Source organism: Mycetomoellerius zeteki, unplaced genomic scaffold (genome assembly GCF_001594055.1).
Source record: "Mycetomoellerius zeteki isolate Tzet28-1 unplaced genomic scaffold, Tzet1.0 scaffold156, whole genome shotgun sequence".
Taxonomy (NCBI): Eukaryota; Metazoa; Arthropoda; class Insecta; order Hymenoptera; family Formicidae; genus Mycetomoellerius; species Mycetomoellerius zeteki.
Window position 1 is genome coordinate 795,871 of NW_017256511.1, and position 21,586 is coordinate 817,456.

Below are 21,586 nucleotides of genomic sequence, written 5' to 3' on the forward strand. Positions count from 1 at the left end.
AAACGTGACAAGAAAAAACTCTTGAGGATAAAAACTAAAATACTGTTCGCAAAAAGTATGATAATTGTTGAAACCAGGAAAAACAACTGAGCAGCTGAAACTGTGAAAAATGTTAATTATCACGTGTTTCGAAGTATACGTATAGCACTTTGCGATATATGTACATACAAATGTCTTATAATTCATTTGCATCGTAAAGCTTGAGATAATGCTATTCGTTTGTCGATCAGTTTATTACTACGAAGTTGAAGAAGTAGAAAAATTTTGTTCTTCACTTCAATTTTACTGTTTTCGGTTATATTTATTGAACTCAATGCCGTTCTGAAATCGTTTACTTCTTTAAATTGGTTACTTCAATGGAAATTTTATTTAATCTCGGAAAGTGTCCGGACAGACAGTTGGTGATTCTAGGTCTAATTAATCGTGTTAAAGAGAGCATCAGCAGTGTAGTGAATATGCCTGATAACTTCCAATTACAGTCATTAGAACGCTAAAGCAACAGATCAGTGAATTAATGTTGACGTTGATTAATCACTACTACGTCACGATAATGTCTGGCGTGTTACAACGTATTGCTCGAACAACAGTTATCTTCCGCTGAGAGATTTATCTCTTTGTGAAATAACGGAGTAAGGAATGAACACGAGATATTTTCAGCGTGGAATTATACTAACCTCTTAACTGCGATATCACTCAACACGAATCCACGATGTATTACCTAAGGAAAAATTGTATGTATATAACAATTGATATTTCTATATAATACTTGTATAATTAATAACATTTTGTGAAATTGTATATTATGACCGTCTAATTATTTTCTCACATATTACTTAAATTAAAAGTTCACGAAATCTAAAATATTAGGTGTACAAATAAATAATCCGCTATTTTTTATGAACTTTAATATTTACATCAAAACGTATCAACATGATTCAATCATCCGGTTCAATAAAAAAGATTGATCTATATTTGCGTTAAATTCATCAAGCTTTCTTCATTTCTTCGATATTTCTAAATTTGTTGTCATACAAAGCATGCATCGATCAGAACAAAGAATAATCTGGAAGGAAGATGCTAAGGTAGATCATAAATGTAATAAGAATAGACTACGCATTTCTATAATGTCACTATCAATTTAAAAAAGAGTAAAGTGGCGCCTACAATGAAATTTTAAAACTTAACCTTTAAACTCTAAGCCATAAGAAATTGACCAATTACAATCGAATGTCAGGAGAACACTTGACTATGATTGGTCGAGTTCTTCCGGTTTAGTGCTTAAAACTTAAGTTTTACACCTTAAAATCTCATTGTAGACGCCGCTTAAGGTAGCTTAAATCATATCTCTCTCTCTCTTTCTCTCATATCGAGTTAAAGAGAGATACTGATAGAGTCGAAAAGAAATGCTGATATGTTCAGTCTTTCTAACGGAACACAGATGTTAAGAGCCATGACGCACAGAAAAACGTAAGGCAGTAAAACGTAAGCAATAAGCGAATCGACCAATCACAGTAAAGATAATACAATAACGTAAATAACAAGTAAAAAATGATGATTTATTTACATCTTACATGTTTTGTCTGCAAACTTTAAGATCGGGAAATACGAAGTCTATATCTATTACGTCTATAGAGTAGAAGCAATAGACAATCAGACCGAAATGAGAATTTGCTCGACCTCATGGCAATAAATCGAGGCGAATCATATAGTGAATCAAAGCAATATAAGCTTTGAGATAAACAGAATTGTTATCTATTATGTTTTATAAAGAAAACGAAGAAGTAACGAGCATAATAACAGCTTATTTTGAAACAACAAACTTAAGAACTGTCTCAAAGCTTATATTGATTCGATTCACTCTGTAATTCGTTTCACTTCAATCTATCCTAACACCTTTAGATTTGTTTCGATCGATTGGTTGTGCAGCACACTTTATCTGACAAACAATTTAGAAACGTCGAAGAAAGAAAGTGAATTGATAGATTCAACGCAAGTAAAGACCAGTCTTTCTATCAAGTCCGAAATGTGTAATTTGGCTGAAAAATGCATTAAAAAGTAATGAGAGTTACTTTTATAATTAAACTATTCGATTTATTACGATAATCAATATTAAATTTTATAAAAAGTAATTGATTATTTGCACACTTAATTGCAAGAAGAAATAATTTCGATATATGCATTCGATATAATAATAGAAAATTAGTTTATAATTCATCTGTAAGTTAAGTAGAAAAAAAAAACCTGAAGATAAAAAATGTCATATTTTACAAAAAAAAAAAAAAAACAAAACTACAGGAACTGAAATGTATAGGATCATGTTACGCATCCGAAGGTTAATTTTTCAATCCCAAAACGTCTATATATTTCTTTTAATATTAAGAAAAACATATAATAATAATATGGCTAACTTAAGAATAACGTTTCTTTTTGGTTCACCAATATCTGAACCCTTGAATTTCGCCTCTCTCTGAATAGCAGACAAGGGTAGGAAAAACCATTCGATAGGGTACATCTTTCCATTCGCAACAGGGTACATTCATCTTCTCTTCGACGCGGTGAACAAAGCACGTCATTGTATATAACTGCGGACGCTTGTGACGTGCGTGGTCGTGCCCCTCTTTCTTTCTCTCTTTCCCTCTACTACCTCGTCATTTCATCGCACGCAGCCTTCGTTACGACATCGAAGAACGTTACGATGGAACGAAGCGAAACGCGAAGCGGGAGAACGACGCAGCCCGCGGAAGACGCCGGTGTCGCAAGCAACGCTGACGCTATTGTCGAGCCTCTTCCTTGCCTTTCGTTTCCGAGCAGCCAGCGCCACAATTTAGATGAGATTTTTGGCAGCGTTTAGATCAGAGCACAGTTAAAGCGCGGCAAGTGAATAAGGAAGTTGCGCTGCCCATAAAGCGTTAGTACGAAAAGCAAGTTTTCTAAAATCTTTAAAAAGGGTTGAAAGTTTTTTTCCTGTGTCAAGCATCGTTCGAGTGACATGATGATTTACACGTGAAGAGCTGTATTCAATTGGAAGAAATATAAGTCAATTCGTGCAAACGTAATTTAAAAAAGATAAATTAAAACTGAGTTTTAAAAAGTGCATTGAAATTAAGAAAAAGAAATACCGGTGAGGAACGTTTGCAATCATCATTACATCTGTCATCTACCGGCGAAATGGCATCCAATCGTAGTATGCTAGGTAAGTGACGGTGATTGACAAGACAAGAGATTAGAAGAATAAAAATAATTTGTTCTCTACTATCATGAATGATTTTGAATAAAATAAATGAAAATTAGCAAATGAAAATGAGATGTATATATTAACATGGCTATATTTAATATAATTATAAATATAAATATATAGTTATAAATATAAAGAATAAATACAATGAGGAAAGGTTAAACGTTACGTTATCGTAAATATCATTGAACATCATCATAATTATTTGAAATATTTATAATAGAATAAACGTAATAATTAATGCCTCACAATAGGAAACGTAAGACTTAAGACAGAATTAAAGCACACAATTTGTGTGATGTTTATCTTGCTCTAATCCTAATTTTATTGAGAACTGAAATACAAGTTTACATACATTGGATTATCAAGTTGCACAGTTACAAGGTTAACATATTCTAAACACATAACAAATGTCATTATCGTATTTATCGAATGTTTGAATTCGTGGAAGTTCAAGTTCCATACCGGTTTTATTAGATTTTTCATTATTAGCACGATGATATAACATAAAAGTCATAATTAGTTTAGGCGATTATGTTTGTTTCACACATCTCGTATTTTACTTGCACGCGTTTAGCTTTCCGATTTTAAACAAATACAACTATAAAATTGAATTCAATAATTTTAAGATAATTAATTAATACAATTCAACATCTACGAACACCGATCAAAATTAATTGATGATAAATTAACCGATTAAATTACTTAATGATAAATCGAACCATATTGTCCTATTCTAGAGCCAAAAGATCATTTAACTTTAATTTTTAACATCATATTATATTTCTTTAAATATAATTTTTTGTTTCTGAAAAAATCTACAGAGACATAACTTTCTTAAAAGAAAACGAACGGATATATACAAACTTGAGTTATACGGGTGTCTCGCGACGGACGGCAACGAACGCGGCTTCCGCTTAGACGTTAATATATTCTTTATTACGGGAAGGGATGATGATTCGTCAAGAAGCCGGCGCGTAATTCGATAAGCTGACGGTCAATTAAAGTAATAGAAACGTCAGCTTCCTGTATTTCCTATATTTATAATATGTAAATTATATTATATTATATATATAGGGGATGCCATTTTAATAATAAAATTTTATAAAATTTTATAAAATTATAATAAAATATTTACTACTAAGAAACATGCATGTACTATATAAGGTATGTTATATTTTCTGATGACTTAATGATTGTAGAAATGTGAAATATGCATTAAATAAATCAATCTGAGGCCAATAAAGAATAATTTTAAAGAATAATTTAAGAAAATATAAGTAAATTCTATATATACGTAAATAAATAATATTAATTTTACATACTTCAAATATAAAATAACGTAAGATGTAAAATATAAAGCACAAGATATTAAAATGTATAAACGGCTCATTTAATGCATATGTATAGAGGAAATGATCGTTCGTGTAATCTATGATCTCTTTCCGAATAAAGTTTACATGAAATATAAGTATAGTCTATTGCGATTGAAAACTCCCTATCGTCGTTTGTGCCTCACCTCCACATTGCTGAGGTTAATACGTATATCGTCGACGACTGTTGAACATCATATTTGTATATGATGTTCAACAGAATGCGATGCGTGTTGATAGTTCAATGCTTGTAGTCCACGCGACGACGCGCCACGCACCAGCCTCTAATCTTCGACCAATTAAACGCGAATGCATGCAACGACGAATCCGATAGATAATAATGCCATCGTTACTCGTATATTGACCCGAATCAATACTTCTTACTCTCAAATCTGCAAGTCATCAAACTCGACTTAAGAAAAGCACACAGGTGTTATTTCGGGACTTTGCGAAACGACGAAATCGCTATGAATAACTCATAGGAGAACGTGCACAGAGTTCTGGGTGAAGGTCATGATAGTGTTTGATCTACGACACAAACGATGACGCACAAAATGTCATGCATTTCAATGCGAGAATGCATCTCCACGAGATCGTGAAATGAAACAAAGATCTCGTTGCATACATCTACTAATGACATTTTTTCATACGTTTGAATGAATGGCTTATGTATCGTTTGCAATATCAATCATTTGTATTCAAAAAATAGGTCGTACGATATTTCGTGCACTATTCTGTTTAGCAAACACAAAGTTACAAGTAGCACACCTGTTAATTGTAATTTTCTACTCAACAATACAACTGTAATATGTATATTATATAACAGTTATATTGTTGAATAAGAAATTACAACTAATAAATACGTTACATGTAATTTAGTATTTGCTGAATGTGTTAATTTTTTATATCATGAATATGAAGGGAAAGGCGAAAGTATTTAATGTTTAAATAATATACTCGTTGCTTATGCGATTTCGAAACTTTTATTTTCGAGAATGTAAAGGTCATTCTGTACCGATTGTATTATATCGTACAGTCAAGTTTTCCGGCTGTAAAAACCAGTATCATGTTATCGAGGTCATTGACGATACAACCCTGTTCAAGTGAAACCGGCTTGATAATCAAGTATAAAAGCCGCCATAAAAATCGTGATTAGCGGCACTCAGTACTAGTCAAATTAACTTGCAATGATGTGTAATTGACAGATATTAACATTCTATACAAATTTACACAGAAATATGAAATTGACAAAATATGATGAAAAAATTATATCTTCCTGCAATAATATATTTTATCAATTTTATATTGCTTTTTGATTTAGTATGATCCGATTATATTATGTGAGTACAAAAGTTTACTTTTACTGTGTGTGCACATATAAAGTGGAATTAAAATAGAATAAACTGTCTTTTTCATGTATTACATGGGAAAAGAGCTATTTTCAAATTGCTACATCTAGAAAATGAAAAATCATACTAAAATAAAACAAGATGCATTTTAAAACTAAAAGTCGATACTTTCGCATAGCATTAATGAAATTTAGAAAAAATTTGCTGCTAGTGCTACAATAGCTCAAACATATTTTTGAAATCTTCAAAATCACCGTTTTTAGCTTCTTTGATGCTATTTTCTCAAGATTGTGTCGTGACAGCAAAATTGGCCAACGAATTCAGCTGGCGAAAATACATTGGAAATGACTATTCACACTCGTATCGCAAGAAAGGTCAAACTTTATCAAACAGTGTAATTAATAAAACAGTGTAGTTAATAAAATAATTCAATCAAACATATTATTTCTTGTTATATTAATATTTAATGTCGCTTTAATCAATTTAATAATGCGACGTACTACACAGTATTCATTAGAATTAAAAATAGCAACAGCTATTAAAGTTGATAGCATCTGTGAATTGACTAAACTATGTTAAATTGTAATCGACCTCAAACGATTTCTCTTCACTGATTTATTTATCTTCTTCGTCTATTTGTTTATCTTCTTCATCTACGCATATCAATCTCGCTATTTCGTTTGATAATCAAAATTTTTCGCTTTAACATAAAACTCGGATTAAATCGCATATTGTGCATTATTAATGCGTCGCTCTTATCAGCGAATGTTCAAAGTCGAATACTGATACAAATTTTAAATACTAAAAATGCGATTCATATTTCTCGCATTTAAAGTACCAAGTCCCATTGCTACAGATCGGGGAGCGTAATAGTCGCAATAGCGGTTAAGTGGATAGCACGACACGCGTGGCGGACAAGCTCTCGATTTACGAACGTCATTATTATATCGGTCAGATTGGACTTTTAAATAGACACTCCTCTCTAATAGTCCGAATTGCATCCACGGGGATCTCATCCTCTCCAAGGTAATCCCATGGATAATATGCATGGATAATATACGCGAATACTGATACGTTGAAATAAAAAGTACGATGTCGAATAGTATAACTGCTAATGCTACAATGTTAATTTGGTAATTTAGAGCAAACGTGAAGAAAGGATTTATGTAACATAAATATAAAATATAATAAATATGTCACAAAGTAAACATGTAAATACACAGATCATTTTTAATCGGTTTGATTATTGTCGTCACACTAGTGACGACGTTTCTTTGGCTACGTTTTATTTAACGCTCACAACGCTCGCGAGCATCATTTGTCCTTGTTTAACATTTGATAAATGACAAGATTGAAATGATTCCACGAGCGTTGTGAGCGTTAAATGGAACGCAGCCTTTGTATGACGTAGAGAGAGACAATATACACTCAAAAAAGAAATGTTTAATTTTAAGATATTAAAATGTTTTATTCTTGTTTCTGTTTACAAACACTCAAAAAGGAAGTGTTTTTAAATATTTGAAAATGTCGAACTTTTTCAATAAACAAAATATTATGTATTTGAATTTAAAACACTAAAACATTTAAAATTGAAATATCTTCTATTATTAAACATTTTTGTTTCCCAAAGATGTTTCAAACGTAAATATTTTACACACTGTACTTTTTACAGTGAAGTAAAACAATTTTTATCTTTTTCAGTTTAAAAATATTTTTTAAAACTAAACGTTTTTAAGCATTTCCAAATAATATACTTTAAAAAATTTAACATTTTTTAAAATATTTTTTAAAACTAAACGTCTTTGAGTGTTTCCAAATAATGTACTTTAAAAAATTGAATACTTCTTTATGTATTTTATAAAATAAAACATTTTACTATCTTAAAATTAAACACCTTTTATAAATGTAATGCATCAACGCAAATCAAATTTCCTCAGTTAAAAAGAACTAAGATTGAGTTTAGAAAACTAAGTTAATTTCGAAATTTTATTATATTATATATAAATAAAATTACAATTAAGTATTAAAAAGATTGAAACTACAAACCAACATATAAAAAAAATATATTCGTATTAAATGTAGATAGAAGAAATACTTTATTTACTATTGTACAAAATATATGTACATTTCTTTTCATATCTTTTATTAGTTAAGAAGCCAGCTAAGTGATAATAATAAAAATAATTAATACTTATTAACCAGCAAGTTAAAAAGTATTAATTATTTTTATATTAACTTGAGTTATTTTTATACACAAAGTCGGAAGAAAAATACGAAAATAACTTTAATGCACGAAATCGCTAAAATCTAAATAAATGTTATTTCCTCGCGATAAGAATGCACCTGCCTGCAGTTTCATTCGACCTTACTCACGGTTTCGGTTACGTCAGATACGATGGTTAAAGCACAACTTTGCACCGGCAACGCTGACATAGGTCCGCGTCGACGAACGTTTAACTCGTAAATTATCCGTGTCGCCTCTTTATTGCGATACTGCGACTATATACCTTTTCTGTTCAGGAAATCCTAATTGTACACGTATTGATGATTATTCCCTTTCGTCGTCGAAAACAGACACATACAATGCAATTATGCAACGAGACACAACTTATTTGTCGTTCCGCACGTGCTTCTCTGTTGTAATAACTGAATGCGTCAAAGACGAAAATAATTAAGGACAGAGTAAATTGATATTTGCTGACTTAACACCATCGAAGTAAATATGAAGTAAACTGTTATTTCTCGTAGATAAATAAAATAAAATTCTGTTGAAGAAAAGTTCACATGAAATCAACTTGCCTGCGATTACAATCTTATTGGCTATCTTATTTATTTATATCGCAGTAAATAAACTTTATTTCCAATTAATTCATTTTCAAAAATTATTTTCAGTAATTATTTGAAAATTACATGTTACTTTTAGTTTCAATTTCAATTCATATTTTCAGAAAAAATAGATGATAAACAGATCAAGGAAATTTGTCATTTGTTTCTATATCGGTTGGAATTTGATACTTGTAAAGCCTGATTTATTATGTGTAACATCGAATGTTTCTACGATAACCTCGGACGCAAATTCGCGATAAGCAAATTAACTAGTCGACTTTGCGAATACGATCATGTAGTGCATGCAAAGCGTAAACGACGCAAGGCGACCTAATGCTGACTATTAATATCGGGAACGAGGTGCGTCTGTTTGTGCTCTGCGATTAAATGTGCGAGCTTGTCCGTTTCTTCTCTCTGTAAGCTTCTTTCTTTGATATATATTGACGTAAAGCTTTGCGAAATTTGGAACTTTCGTAATTGAACGTATTTCCTGATTTGCGAAATTGCATGACGTGCGCGTGAATGAGGAAAGGAAAGGGAAAATAATTGGCTCGCTCATGTCGTTCTTGAAATAATTTTGGCGGTCTGCCAATAAATGAAGAAATTGTCAAAACGATCATGATTGAATAGTCTAATAACATTTATACGCGACTTATTAAAGCAAAACAAACGCAATCGGTCGAGTTATGAATTGGCACAATCGCGCTTTTAATTAATATGTTTCACCTAATTTACGTTCAAAGCGGAAGATATTTCAATTTTCAATCACGTAACTATATGGCAATTCGGACATTCCATTTATGATGTGGCGTTCAATAACCGAAATAAAGTATTCGGTTGAAACAAAAGTTCGTAATGTCATTCAATATTCAAGTAGCTGTATCTTCGTTAAAAATGAACGAAATTAAATTAAAAAAAAAAAGGTTTTAGAGGCTAAAATCACTATTTTCGAAAGGTCACTAAATCTTTAAGTTTCTATGACTTTAATAATTTTTATATGTACTTAGAAAATTATGATTGGATAAAATGAAAAATGTTCTTCTCACTTTGTGAATTTGTCACATGCCCAAAAAAAACTTGTGATAATTTTCGACTTTCCAATGTGAAAGCTTAAAGTTTTCCCTAATAAAATATATAAAATCGTTTTCAAAAATGTCCCTACGAAGAGTTATCATGGATAAAAGGAGCATTTTGACTTTGATTTTATACTTATGAAATCCATTGTAAATACTTAAAAATCATTGTAACGTAATTTAAAAAAAAACAGATTCTTCAACCTGATATTTTATTCTATCGAGTGATATAATTGCTAAATTTTTTAAAATGCGTATTAGACATGATACAAATAAAGTACCGCTATGAACTTTTGTTCCAGCCTAATGTGATAACTCATACGTTGGAAAACTTTTAAGATCCCCAATAACCCCGAGATGAATCGCGGTTGTCTACAACTACTACAATAGCACATACTACAATAGCACTGAGATCAATAATGGACCAAAGCTATAAGTATAAGTCGCGTGTATTGCATGCTAATGTTACGTAAAAATTGTTTACTACACTTGGAACATGTGACACAGACACTCGTCAGTTGACGCTCGCGTATATAAGTATAGGCATATAAGTACGCATATAAGTACGTCCTGTTTTCGACACACATACTGTCGACAGTAATCATATAAAAGAAATCTTGGAACCAGACAAAACAATGTCAATATAAATAAAACTGGCTGACGTCACTCGTGTACATAAGACGGAAATCGAAAAGGATGTGGTTTTTCTCAGATTTCAACAAACACATTCATCATGAGTTTTCAAATATATCTACATTATAGAAAACAGCTTAGAAAATTAAAACTTTAAATTTTAAACAAGATATGTATTTAGAGACTACATTAAACTACAGAAAAAATCGTAGAAACGTAACACAAATGATCATAAGAAAATGATAATATTAAAATATAACGTAATATTTTTTCTATATAATTATTTTATAAAATAAATATTTTTTTTTAATATATTAATTTTAAGAGCCAATAATTTTAAGGATTATTAGTACAATTCTTCTAAAATAATTGACTTTGTTAGATACTTTTTCCTTTCTCTTGTATATGTATAATTTAAACAACTTATATTTTATTTCATGTTATCAAAAATATAAATACTATAATTAATAAATAATAAATAATAAATAATAAATAATAAACCTTATTTTATAATTTTTTTAAATAATAAAAAAGAAACAAATAAAAACATTAAAATCAACCATTAATAAGTATCAGTTTAATAATCAACTGACTGTTTGAGCCATAGATCGTAAAATAAATGATCGCATATGTTTTTTCAGATCGCTTGACATGCAGTCAGGTACTGAATATTATGGTGATTCTCGGCTTCATGTTAAACTATATGCTACGTATAAATCTAACGATAGCGATTGTTTCAATGGTGATACCGAACAATAATAGCGGTCAACATTTACATTCCAACGGATCGGCGTTGGTGTCGGATGAGTGCGGTATCCAGGCGACGATGATGAACAACTTCACCCCGATGGACACCAGGACCCCAGCGATCGACGGCGATGTTAATAGAGTCAACGAGATGAACAATGGCAGCACGAATGTAGTGTTCCCACATTGGTACCGGGTTCGTTGAAACTCACGTAAAGTATCGAACTTGCATGGTGAATGACCTCGTCCATAATCGTCGACCATAACGAATACATCGAGATTTCATTTAAATACAAAATACGAAATTTAAACGATCGCGATAGTAACAGAAAATTATTATCATCCGTACAGCACAGATTATTCCAGCAATATTGCAGGAACATTGCAACGTTCCAGCGATATTGCAGTAACATTGCAAACGTTCTGCTTCTGTGCTGTATAGGTAGAGTCAATAATCGTTTTACTTTTATCAATCGTCAAAACTATTTAGATTCATTCAAATTCGTGTTTCATTGATCAAAGCGAGAAACATCTTAATCGGGATTAAACAATCTTTTTAACTCTTAATTTACCTCTCCTTATTACGGGATTTTTTTTCTTTGCTCATTTTCCCCGAGTCCTGCAACATTCTACGAATTCTTCGATTTTTTATCTCAGGAGGAACGAGTCCAGACGAAATATCCATGGAACGAATATGAGGTGAATATGATCATCGGCGGTTTTTTCTGGGGTTACATCTGCACGGAGTTTCCCGGCGGCCGGCTTGCGGAGATAATTGGTACCAAACGAGTTTTTGGTTACAGTATGTTGGTATCGAGCTTTATCACTCTATTAACACCACTGTCGGCCACTTTCGGTTACACCGTAGTCGTCGCATTGAGGGTCGTCCTAGGATTTATGATGGTACGTCATTTATTTCATCTAGGAATCATTCTAATTATAATAAATGTACACACCTCCGCCTCGTGAGAAACGATCTAACAAACGAAAATCTGAATCTATCGAGCATCTTTCTCTGCACGTAATCTAATTGCGCTCATCGATCGAGTTTCACGTGACTGCAAACGATCATTATTGACAATCTCTCAAAATTGATTCGTCTCGCAAATCAGGGTGCCACCTGGCCTGCCATCCAGCCAATGACTGCTCGATGGATTCCACCGACGGAGCGTAGCAAGTTCGTCTCTCACATGATGGGTAAATGATCATGATCTAATTCGCCACGCGATCGCGAAATCGAGGCCAATCGATGCCATAATCGTTTATCGCCCTCGTTCTTGAGAAACTACGAAACGTATACGCAAGAGAGACATAGCCGCGATGATTTTATAGTCGCGATGAAAATACGCGATTGCGTCAATTCCCGCGTCGTAAACTTGTATCATTACTTGCAGCCTCATCGCTTGGTGCCGCGGTAACTATGTTGATGTGCGGATTCCTCATTGCCTCACTTGGCTGGGAGTCAGTATTCTATGTAACCGGCGTGATCGGGATTATCTGGAGCGTGGCGTGGTTCTTGCTGATATTCGATTCACCGTCGCAACATCCGCGCATCAGTGCGGAGGAGCGGCATGCTATCGAGAGCGCGATTGGAACGACCACCACCTCCAAGGTTGTAGTAATACAAAGCGTTCATTTTAGTCCTAGAGTGCATTTTATTCTATTTCATTTTTTTCATTATTAATTTATTTTACCTTATTTAATTTTTTGAAGTAATGACATAAATCGAGACGAATTTATTTATTAGTCTCGTTTGAAAAATCTTCTGTTTTATTTCTTATATTCTGCGAGATCTTAATCAATGTTTAACATATTAATGCAATATTTTAACAGCATCTGCCGGTACCATGGCGCGCACTTATTACTTCAAGGCCTGTTTGGGCTATTATAATAACGCATGCATGCAGCGTCTATGGTTACCATACCCTTGTCAGTCAGCTTCCGACTTACATGAAGTACATTTTGCACTTCAATATTAAAGAGGTACATATCGTCGATTACATTAATAGATAACATTTTTTCATGTTGTTTTTGTGTCACTAATATACTATTCGATGAAAATGTATTTATTAATAGAATTTTATATACATATATATATATTTATATACTCTCTAATAGAATAGGGATATATACTAATGATAGAAATATATATAATGAAAATAATGTTTACAGAACGGCCTGTTATCCTCGTTACCCTATTTAGGCAAATACATATTTGCCTTATCAACGTCTACCTTGGCTGATTACTTGCGCCGTAATAATAAGTTATCCGTGACGGCAATACGTAAAATTTTCACGATATTCGGTGAGTAAAATGTTTGCGAACGATTGTAGAATTTTTTTATGTTTCTTATTTTACGATAATTATGACGCTAAGATCAGATTTTTTTAACTAACCAGGCAGTCTATATAAACTTTTCGTAAATATGCAAATCATCATGTTGTTTGTTCAGCAAACAACGTGTTAATTTATATATTTAAAAAATTTTACATATAAATAAAGAAAGAACGATTTTACTAAAGTATTTAAAAATTTAGCATAGATATAGATCTGAAAATAATTTTATTAAACTATCTATATAGAATAATTATATAGGACTCTCTCAAACTGATTGCTAGAATGTCAAAACATTTGCAGTATTGTTCATCATGCTTTAGTTCCTTACATAATTATTTTGATGATCCAAATTATTTTCAGATCCGTATTTACTTAAATTTTTACATACTTCAGCAAAATTATTCGTTCCGTGTAGATGTATCTTACTATATTATATCAGTAACCCACAGTAGAATTTTTATTATCATAAATATATAATGATTAAATGAGATTATCTTTATGAAAAATATGTTGAATAGAGCGCACATTTTATTTTATATTTCCAATAAACAAACTAACGTTATTTATTGTCAAGTTGTTTGTTGGGTTATTATATCCAAGTAATAAGACGACGTCAAATGACATATTTAACGTTAATAACACAGATCAATACATTACCTTGTTACTTGGGTAGCTACATATCATTAAAAATTTTATATTAAATGACATTTATTTTTTCAACAAGCGTTTGAAAAAAATTCAATAGCATTAATCATTATAATGATTAAAATAGTAATCAGCGTGTTGATAAAGTATCGATTGTTATAATTAGGCTAAAAAATCTTATTTTCGGCTAATGAAAAAAACTCTAATTTTTAGCTCTATTAGTACCCAGCGTCCTCATGGTGGTCCAAGCATACTATGGTTGCGATCGTACGGCGTCAGTCATTGTATTTACCATTGCTCTGACAATAAACGGTGCTGTGACAGCCGGTTACCTCGGGAATGGCCTCGATATCGCACCTAATTTCTCCGGAACCATATTCGGCATCGCCAACACCTTCAGCTCGATAGGCGGTTTCCTTAGCACCTTTATGGTCGGCAACATCACGTATCAAAATCAGATCTACAAGCAATGGGCCATCATTTTCTGGATTCTAGCAGTCATCTATTTCTGCGGTGCAGTGATGTTCGCTGTTTTTGGCACTGGCGAGTTACAGAGTTGGAACAATCCAACCAGTAATCACACGAAGGAAAACGGTGCCACCGTAGAAGATGGCATCCCGGAATCGGTTCCTCTCAAAACTAAAACGATTTCATAGTAGTTCGAACGAGAACGTTTAGACTCTGATAAGAGATTGCACATCAAACGTGGCGACGAAGGTTGCAACACAATATATTCCAAACGGGACAGTATTTTTTTTATTACGATGAGTCTCTCAACTTGGCAATAGTTTGCAACAAATTTTTCTTTTAACACGTTCTATGTCGTGTGGATCAAGTTATTTAAAATTGGTTCGACATGGAACATGTTATTACTTAGTAATTCCTGGATCAAAGATTGAAATGAGGCTTTTAATTCTCTAAATCGATATAATTTATTATAACTTAATGTTTTGCGTTTTTAAAAATAGAATTAAAAATTTGTTTGTAATTTGTAAAATTGATGATATTTTATTAGCTTTATCACAATTATCAAGTTAAGATTGCTTCTTTAGTTTTGCCAAGTTTAGGATTGAATGATGTAGAGAATAATTGAGTGCGTTTTTACACTCATTTTCTATTATAAGATAGTATAAGTTCGCACAGATACCAAAAGAAAAAAGAAAGGCACATTGCTAGAAGTATCTAACAAACTCAGTGTTCACTCGATGACAAGTTTATATATAAATAAATATACAATTTTTAGCAAAATCAAATCAAATGTTTTTAAAAAATAATGACTATGATATCAGCCTAGGGTAAGAATTTACATAAGAAAAAGCTTTATTAAAATGTAAATTCCTATTAAATATATTATGTATATTATTATCATAATTGATACAATTATTATCATAAATGACATCAACGTATAAGTCATAATAATTGTTAATATCATGATATGATAAGTTAATAACATTCAACTTAATTTCTATGGATTAGATCAAAAGAAGAATAAAATTTTTACAATAGGCTACATATTTAGTTATCGACGTTAGTAAAATTCTGATCAATGATACTAATGACGATAACAGAATCTTAATGATTCTTGTTATTATATCAGCACAGTATTTAACTAATCAGCAAGTAAAATTTTTAGAATGTATGTTGGTAAAGAGTCCTAACTTCATCAGTATCGCCATCTGCCATGAAAACATCTTATTGATTGTTGTGTCAGTATGCAGGTTGTTGCTGCAGAATGACTTCTTCGTATGTTCTTTGACCAAGAGGTGGCGTCGGATGTTGGATAAATACAGCAACGTAACTGCCCTTTAAATCAGGCATCAGATATAAAAAGCAGCTTTTTATTTTATTGTTAGCAATAAAATTTAAAAAAATTACTAAAATTTTTATATTAAACTAATAAGATAAAATTTAATAAGATAAAATTTGTAGATGTTCTCGATCGACTCTTATTCGACTATCACGCTCTAAGGTTTAAATAAAAATCCTATTAAAATAAAATCCACCTCGCTAAACCAAGAATAAATTTATCTCTCAAACGCAACTTTTTTCTCGCTCAAAAATGTCCCATTGATTTTTAAAGTACCTACATTTTAAATTTTCAATTCGCGCGTACTTTTAATTGCATCAGAAGAGTCGCCGAATGCAAAAACAAAATTTTTTAAAAGTTTTTATCGAAACTAATCGACTTTTGTATTTACTTCTAATAAATATTTGTACCTGCTCAAAACGCTGTTTGAATCTATTAGTAAATATTGGCTGAACAAGCTTCCGGATACTAGGAAGTTTGGTTTTCCTTCTGCTAAATAAGGTGGAGAAGAAATATCAGGATAGAATTCTATTAGGTATAATTTCATACCATATGCTGTATATTTGATCATTTTAACACATATTTTTTCTATATACATATATCCTAATAATTTTTCATATTACACCACATAAAATAGAATTTCATCCTGAGTTTTGATGCGAATAATAAATCGTCCAAAGCGGATTTTGCGTAACGCAAGATTGTGATTTTTGGCTGAGGAAAAAACCAGCTTCAAAATTGTTGTAAGATTCTTTAATATAATTGGTTTATACATTTAAATCCAGCGAGGAAATAAAAGCGGGATCAATATTACAGAATTTTATAATAATCGCAAAGCTACTTTTTTCTGTAGAACGCAGTCTTTGCTTCTCGTACTAGAGTTTTCAGACCAGTTGGCTTAAGGTGCTCGATCGTCTTGGCACACTGCTGCCCATCGTGATTCGCATGCCAAACGTTGCTGGACGCTCGATTCAGGGAGGGCGTCAGCGTCGTCGCAGCATCGCGACGATGGTCGCAGGAAGGAGTCAAAGCGCCACGGCATAGCCGCGTCGCGGTGGCCGGCGTAAGGGCGCCGCGCGTTGCGATGGTGCTCGCCGTGACGCGTGGCGCTGCGGCGCTGCGCCGATGTATCAGGAGATCAGCTATCCGAGAAGGTTCTCCTCGTATTTTCGTCTCTGTCATTTCTCTGTCCGTAATCGCTCGTTCTCCGTCAAACCTCCGTTATCCGCTCGCAAGTCAAAACGCCGGGAGAGTAGCCAGCTGCTGTTAGATATGACGGTAGAATCTACGGAATTCATGGACTGCAGCACCGAATTCAGTTGCTATGTCGCGTGTGGCCGGCGAACATGAGCGGCACGGAGCGCGCATCGCGCGCGCCAGTTTGCCGCGCGGGACCGCCCGCTCGCACGAGCCGTTACCGGGAGAACACGTGCCGGAGGAGTCGGATTCGTCGCGAGCGGACAGGGCAGGGGAGCACCGAAAGAAAACAGGGACATGCGCGCGTACGAGAGGAGTGGGATAAAACATCTGGAGCGGGAGACGGTGAACGCCTCTATCGCGAGAGCGGGACGACGACCTCCAGCCATCTCATGCTGGCCTGCTCGGTTGTGATTAACTAAGGTTTAATCAGCTTTACAAGCTAAACTTCCTTTGTCGACATGCACGCGCATGATAATCCGCCGGACTATCTCGCCGGGTCGGCCGGCGACGAAAACACCTCCGATGCGTCGGAGGATCCTACTAATATGAATACGACGTCGTGCGCGTCAACGAGAGATGCGCGTTGTTCCGGTCGCCGGCTTCGGGGACGAACCTCGTGGTCGTCGTCACTCTCGAGCACCCGTCGACCACTCGGCTGGGCTTCATACAGTCCTAATACCGAAATTCGCGGGATGTTGGATGCAGAGTTAAATTTGACTTGGGCATTGCGTGGCCAGCGCGCATCCGAAATAGACGAGCGGCAACGCGTCGTCTGGGGGAATCGATAACTGGCGACAGCACGCTCCGATAAACGTTAGACACGAGAGCGAGAGAAAGAGAAAGGGAGATATTATCTCTATTCATTTTTATTTTTATATTATATAAAATTGCTATTTTTATTTATGTTGCAACCTTTACTCCTTTATTCGATCACATGGCCTAGTTTACATCGTGCGCTTGATACGGGTATTAAAATTATATAACTAATGACTTTCTATTAAATTATCTTAATTGCAGCGATACATCTAAACATCATATGCATGATATGTGTATTTAATTAATCATTTTGATGCATATTATATCAACTTAGTATACATCATTTTTTAAATACTTCGCTAAAATAATTTAATAGAAAATTACTCTAGCTAGTATTATATCAAGTGCTCGATGTAAAAAGGGGTCAGTGACAGATTTTGTCAAATCGATATCAAATTTAGTCGTTAACATTTAATATTTATTTTCAAATATCAGAAAATATAAAATTACATTATCCATTCGACGATACATTCAATTGTCGACAAGTGTTGTCGAGAATGTATCATTAAAGTATATCGACAGAACAGTTGTTATAAATGATAACAATTTATCATTTTGAGCTTCATCTTGCGGAAACGTTACGAGTAACAAACGATACCTTCTGTCGACATTGATCTGGTGACGTGAATACCAAGAACCTCTTGCTTCACATTGCTTCCTGATTCATCCCATCGCGACATCGTCGCTCAATATTCGTCGAGGCGAATCGTACGCGGCGAGATGCAGTCAACGATGAAATTATTTACATTCCCTGTAACATCTGTTACCTTGATCATCCAAGAGAAACATTTTATAAGATAATTCTTTAAAGAATATCTTTCAACAATCGAGACTGTGAAATAAAAGTATTACGTGCTTCATAAATTAATATCCACCGTCGTTTGAAGCAGTTTTTTAAATTTATGAAAAAGACAAATGCTAAGTTTGATGATCTACAATCATACATTTATGATTCTTCGTTTTAAGAAAAATTTTTCTACTACATAATTTATTATACTTGTTTAAAATGGTATATTATAATTGTCGAAACTCTTCTAAAATCGAAAATTATTTATACGAGTATTGCCTATTGCTAAATTTTTTTATGAAAACATTGAAGCATAATAGGCTTAATTTAGTAGATTGTATTGAGAAGAACTCGAAACGAAGAGTCTTGTTTACATTGTTTCTTTTTTCAAGTATATCATTAGACAAAAAAAGTTATGTACACACTTTCATCCAGTGTCGATTCATATTGGCATTTTTATTTAATTTAATATTTATTTAATTATATATATTTGATTTAATTAAGTAGATCATTTTTTCTTTATCTTTCTTTTCTAATACGAATCAAACTTCATTACTGCTGGTGACTGTCGATGAAGTCTCAAGGTATGTCAGAGATTGCATTCGGACAACTGGCTACCGTGCACGTTGCTGGAGAAACAGCTAATCCGATAGTTGGGATCGAAGCGAGGAAGAAGAAGTGAAAGAAAGTGGAAGTCTCCTCGAAGGAGAGAGAGAGAGAGAGAAAGAAAGAGAGGGAGAGAGAGAAAAAGAGGCAGAGGTTAACTTTCGTACTCGGTTATTAAGGATTCGCGTAATAACGTGTTTGCGAGAGCGCGCGGTTGCACGCACCGCTCACGAGGTGGAACATGGCATGGCCCCCGGGTGCTCTCTCGGACCCAGCATCTTCCAGAGCCTACGAAAGCGTCGGCGTGGCCGCCCCCGACTCATGGGAACGTCCTCGGGGCAGCATAGGGTCGACGGGATCGGGCACAGCTATACAGCCGCCGTCGGAATTTTTCTTAGGAACTTATTAAAATCTAAAGCTGCCTCATATTAGAATTGCGTCGGAGTCGATCAGGACGATTGCGAGTCATTTACAATCCCCTAGATAGTTTCTGCGAAATCATTATAAACAGATTGCAATAACAGCCACGAAATGTAATAATAGTAATTACAGGAAGAATAATTGCCATGAAAAAAATTGGCGATTATTCATGGAATATTCTTCGCATGGAAATTTCACGGATGACAACTCAAGAATAAAAAAATTTTATCTGCGTGTACATCTTTGAAGAATTATCGCTCCAATTTAATTAGCTCCGTTCATGATTTTAACTGTACTTATTGTAAAGAATAAATAAAATTTACATTTAAAAAATGTTACTGAAAAGTCTTTTAATTATTGCCACTTATAATTAGAATTTCTCTGCTCATGGATACCAAATAAGGGATACATTATGCCCTACGTGTGCCTCTCACGGTGCTCATGCGAACATTCTCAACACCTCTGTTTCCCACTGTAGGACCAGAGTTCCATCCCGCTTTTTCTTGAGATCTCTTCTCTATAAGATTCTAATTCCAAAACACCCGGCATCGGCCGACGGAAGGTCCGAGAGTTTACCGGTAGGCAATAATTTCGCGGGAATGCGGCGGCGTCGGCGGCGGCACCGCGGCTTTCGTGTCTATGGAAAAGAATCCCGAACGACTCGATAACGGATCTCACGCCGGATTCCGCGCCATGAACAAATTGGACTCTCCCGTGCTCCGCTGGACTCCGCTATTCCCGGATAGAACGGTCGCTGCGAAAATTAACCCTCATCAAAGCACGGTGGCTCTCGCGCTTATCTCGCTAGAATGCGCATAAAATATACGAGACACGAACACGAAGATAAATTCATATAATTAAGCGTCCAATTTCATGGGTCCAGCGTAATGGCATTTCTATTATATCTACGCATCGCGCGGTATTTCATATTCCTACTTTCCCTCGTATATTATATTTCCGATACTTTCTTCTTATCCCATCTTAGAGAATCATCAAGTATAACAGAGATAAAAAAGCTTGCCTTATCAAGAATTCTTATCTCGTACAAGCACGAGCGCGCTAAGTAATTCCTAAGCGAAAAAAGAGAGAGGATGATGACGATCTAAAAAGAAGACGAAGAAACGGAAGGAACGGGAGAATCAAGAAGCCGAATGGTAATGGAATGAACGAGAGGAACAGAAAGAGCCGAAGTACCAGAAGAAGGGAGGGAGGAGAAGGTGGCTGGCACGTACATCAGGTATGCGGGTGAGAAACACCCCGGGGGCGCCCCTGCCGTTCCGCCCACGTTTAAGGTGCCGGTTGCGAGCGGGCCCCGCGTGCCCCCGGGGGCTCCGCGATAAACTCCTGGCTCGGACTCTCTCTCTCTCTCTCTCTCTTCTCTCCAGCTGCGAGACTCGCACGCGATCCACGACTCTCGAGGAATCGAACGCCCCCGCGGGCACACGCCATCATCACGCGAACCTGCAGGTAGAAAAGAAAGAGGGGCACAACAGGCCCTCTTCGCGCTTATTTCTGCGTTTCAGGCATCACGGGTAATCTCGTGCCTCGCCGCGGCCTTCTGTAATTTCCACGGGCCCGTTCCTTCTCTTTTTCTTTTGGAGTCTCAGACATTCCTCAATCTGTTCTCCGGAAAATGAAAATTTCTTGCATACATCGTTACGTTGCGAGAAAACGTGTGAAATCGTTAAAGTGCTTCGCAAAACCGTGAATTCTTTATACGACGAGCAATTA

At 34.6% G+C, this 21,586-nt stretch overlaps 1 protein-coding gene across 1 annotated transcript; it reads left to right on the forward strand.

The window, feature by feature from the left end:
* Nucleotides 1-2,669: 2,669 nt before the first annotated feature.
* Nucleotides 2,670-15,192, forward strand: LOC108720973 (putative inorganic phosphate cotransporter). Its single transcript, XM_018445267.1, has 8 exons — nt 2,670-3,193; nt 11,131-11,432; nt 11,894-12,139; nt 12,349-12,433; nt 12,631-12,848; nt 13,070-13,219; nt 13,409-13,541; nt 14,433-15,192. The coding sequence occupies exons 1-8, from the start codon at nt 3,169-3,171 to the stop codon at nt 14,873-14,875; spliced, it is 1,602 nt and encodes a 533-aa protein (XP_018300769.1). The 5' UTR covers nt 2,670-3,168; the 3' UTR covers nt 14,876-15,192.
* The last annotated feature ends 6,394 nt before the right edge of the window (nt 15,193-21,586 follow it).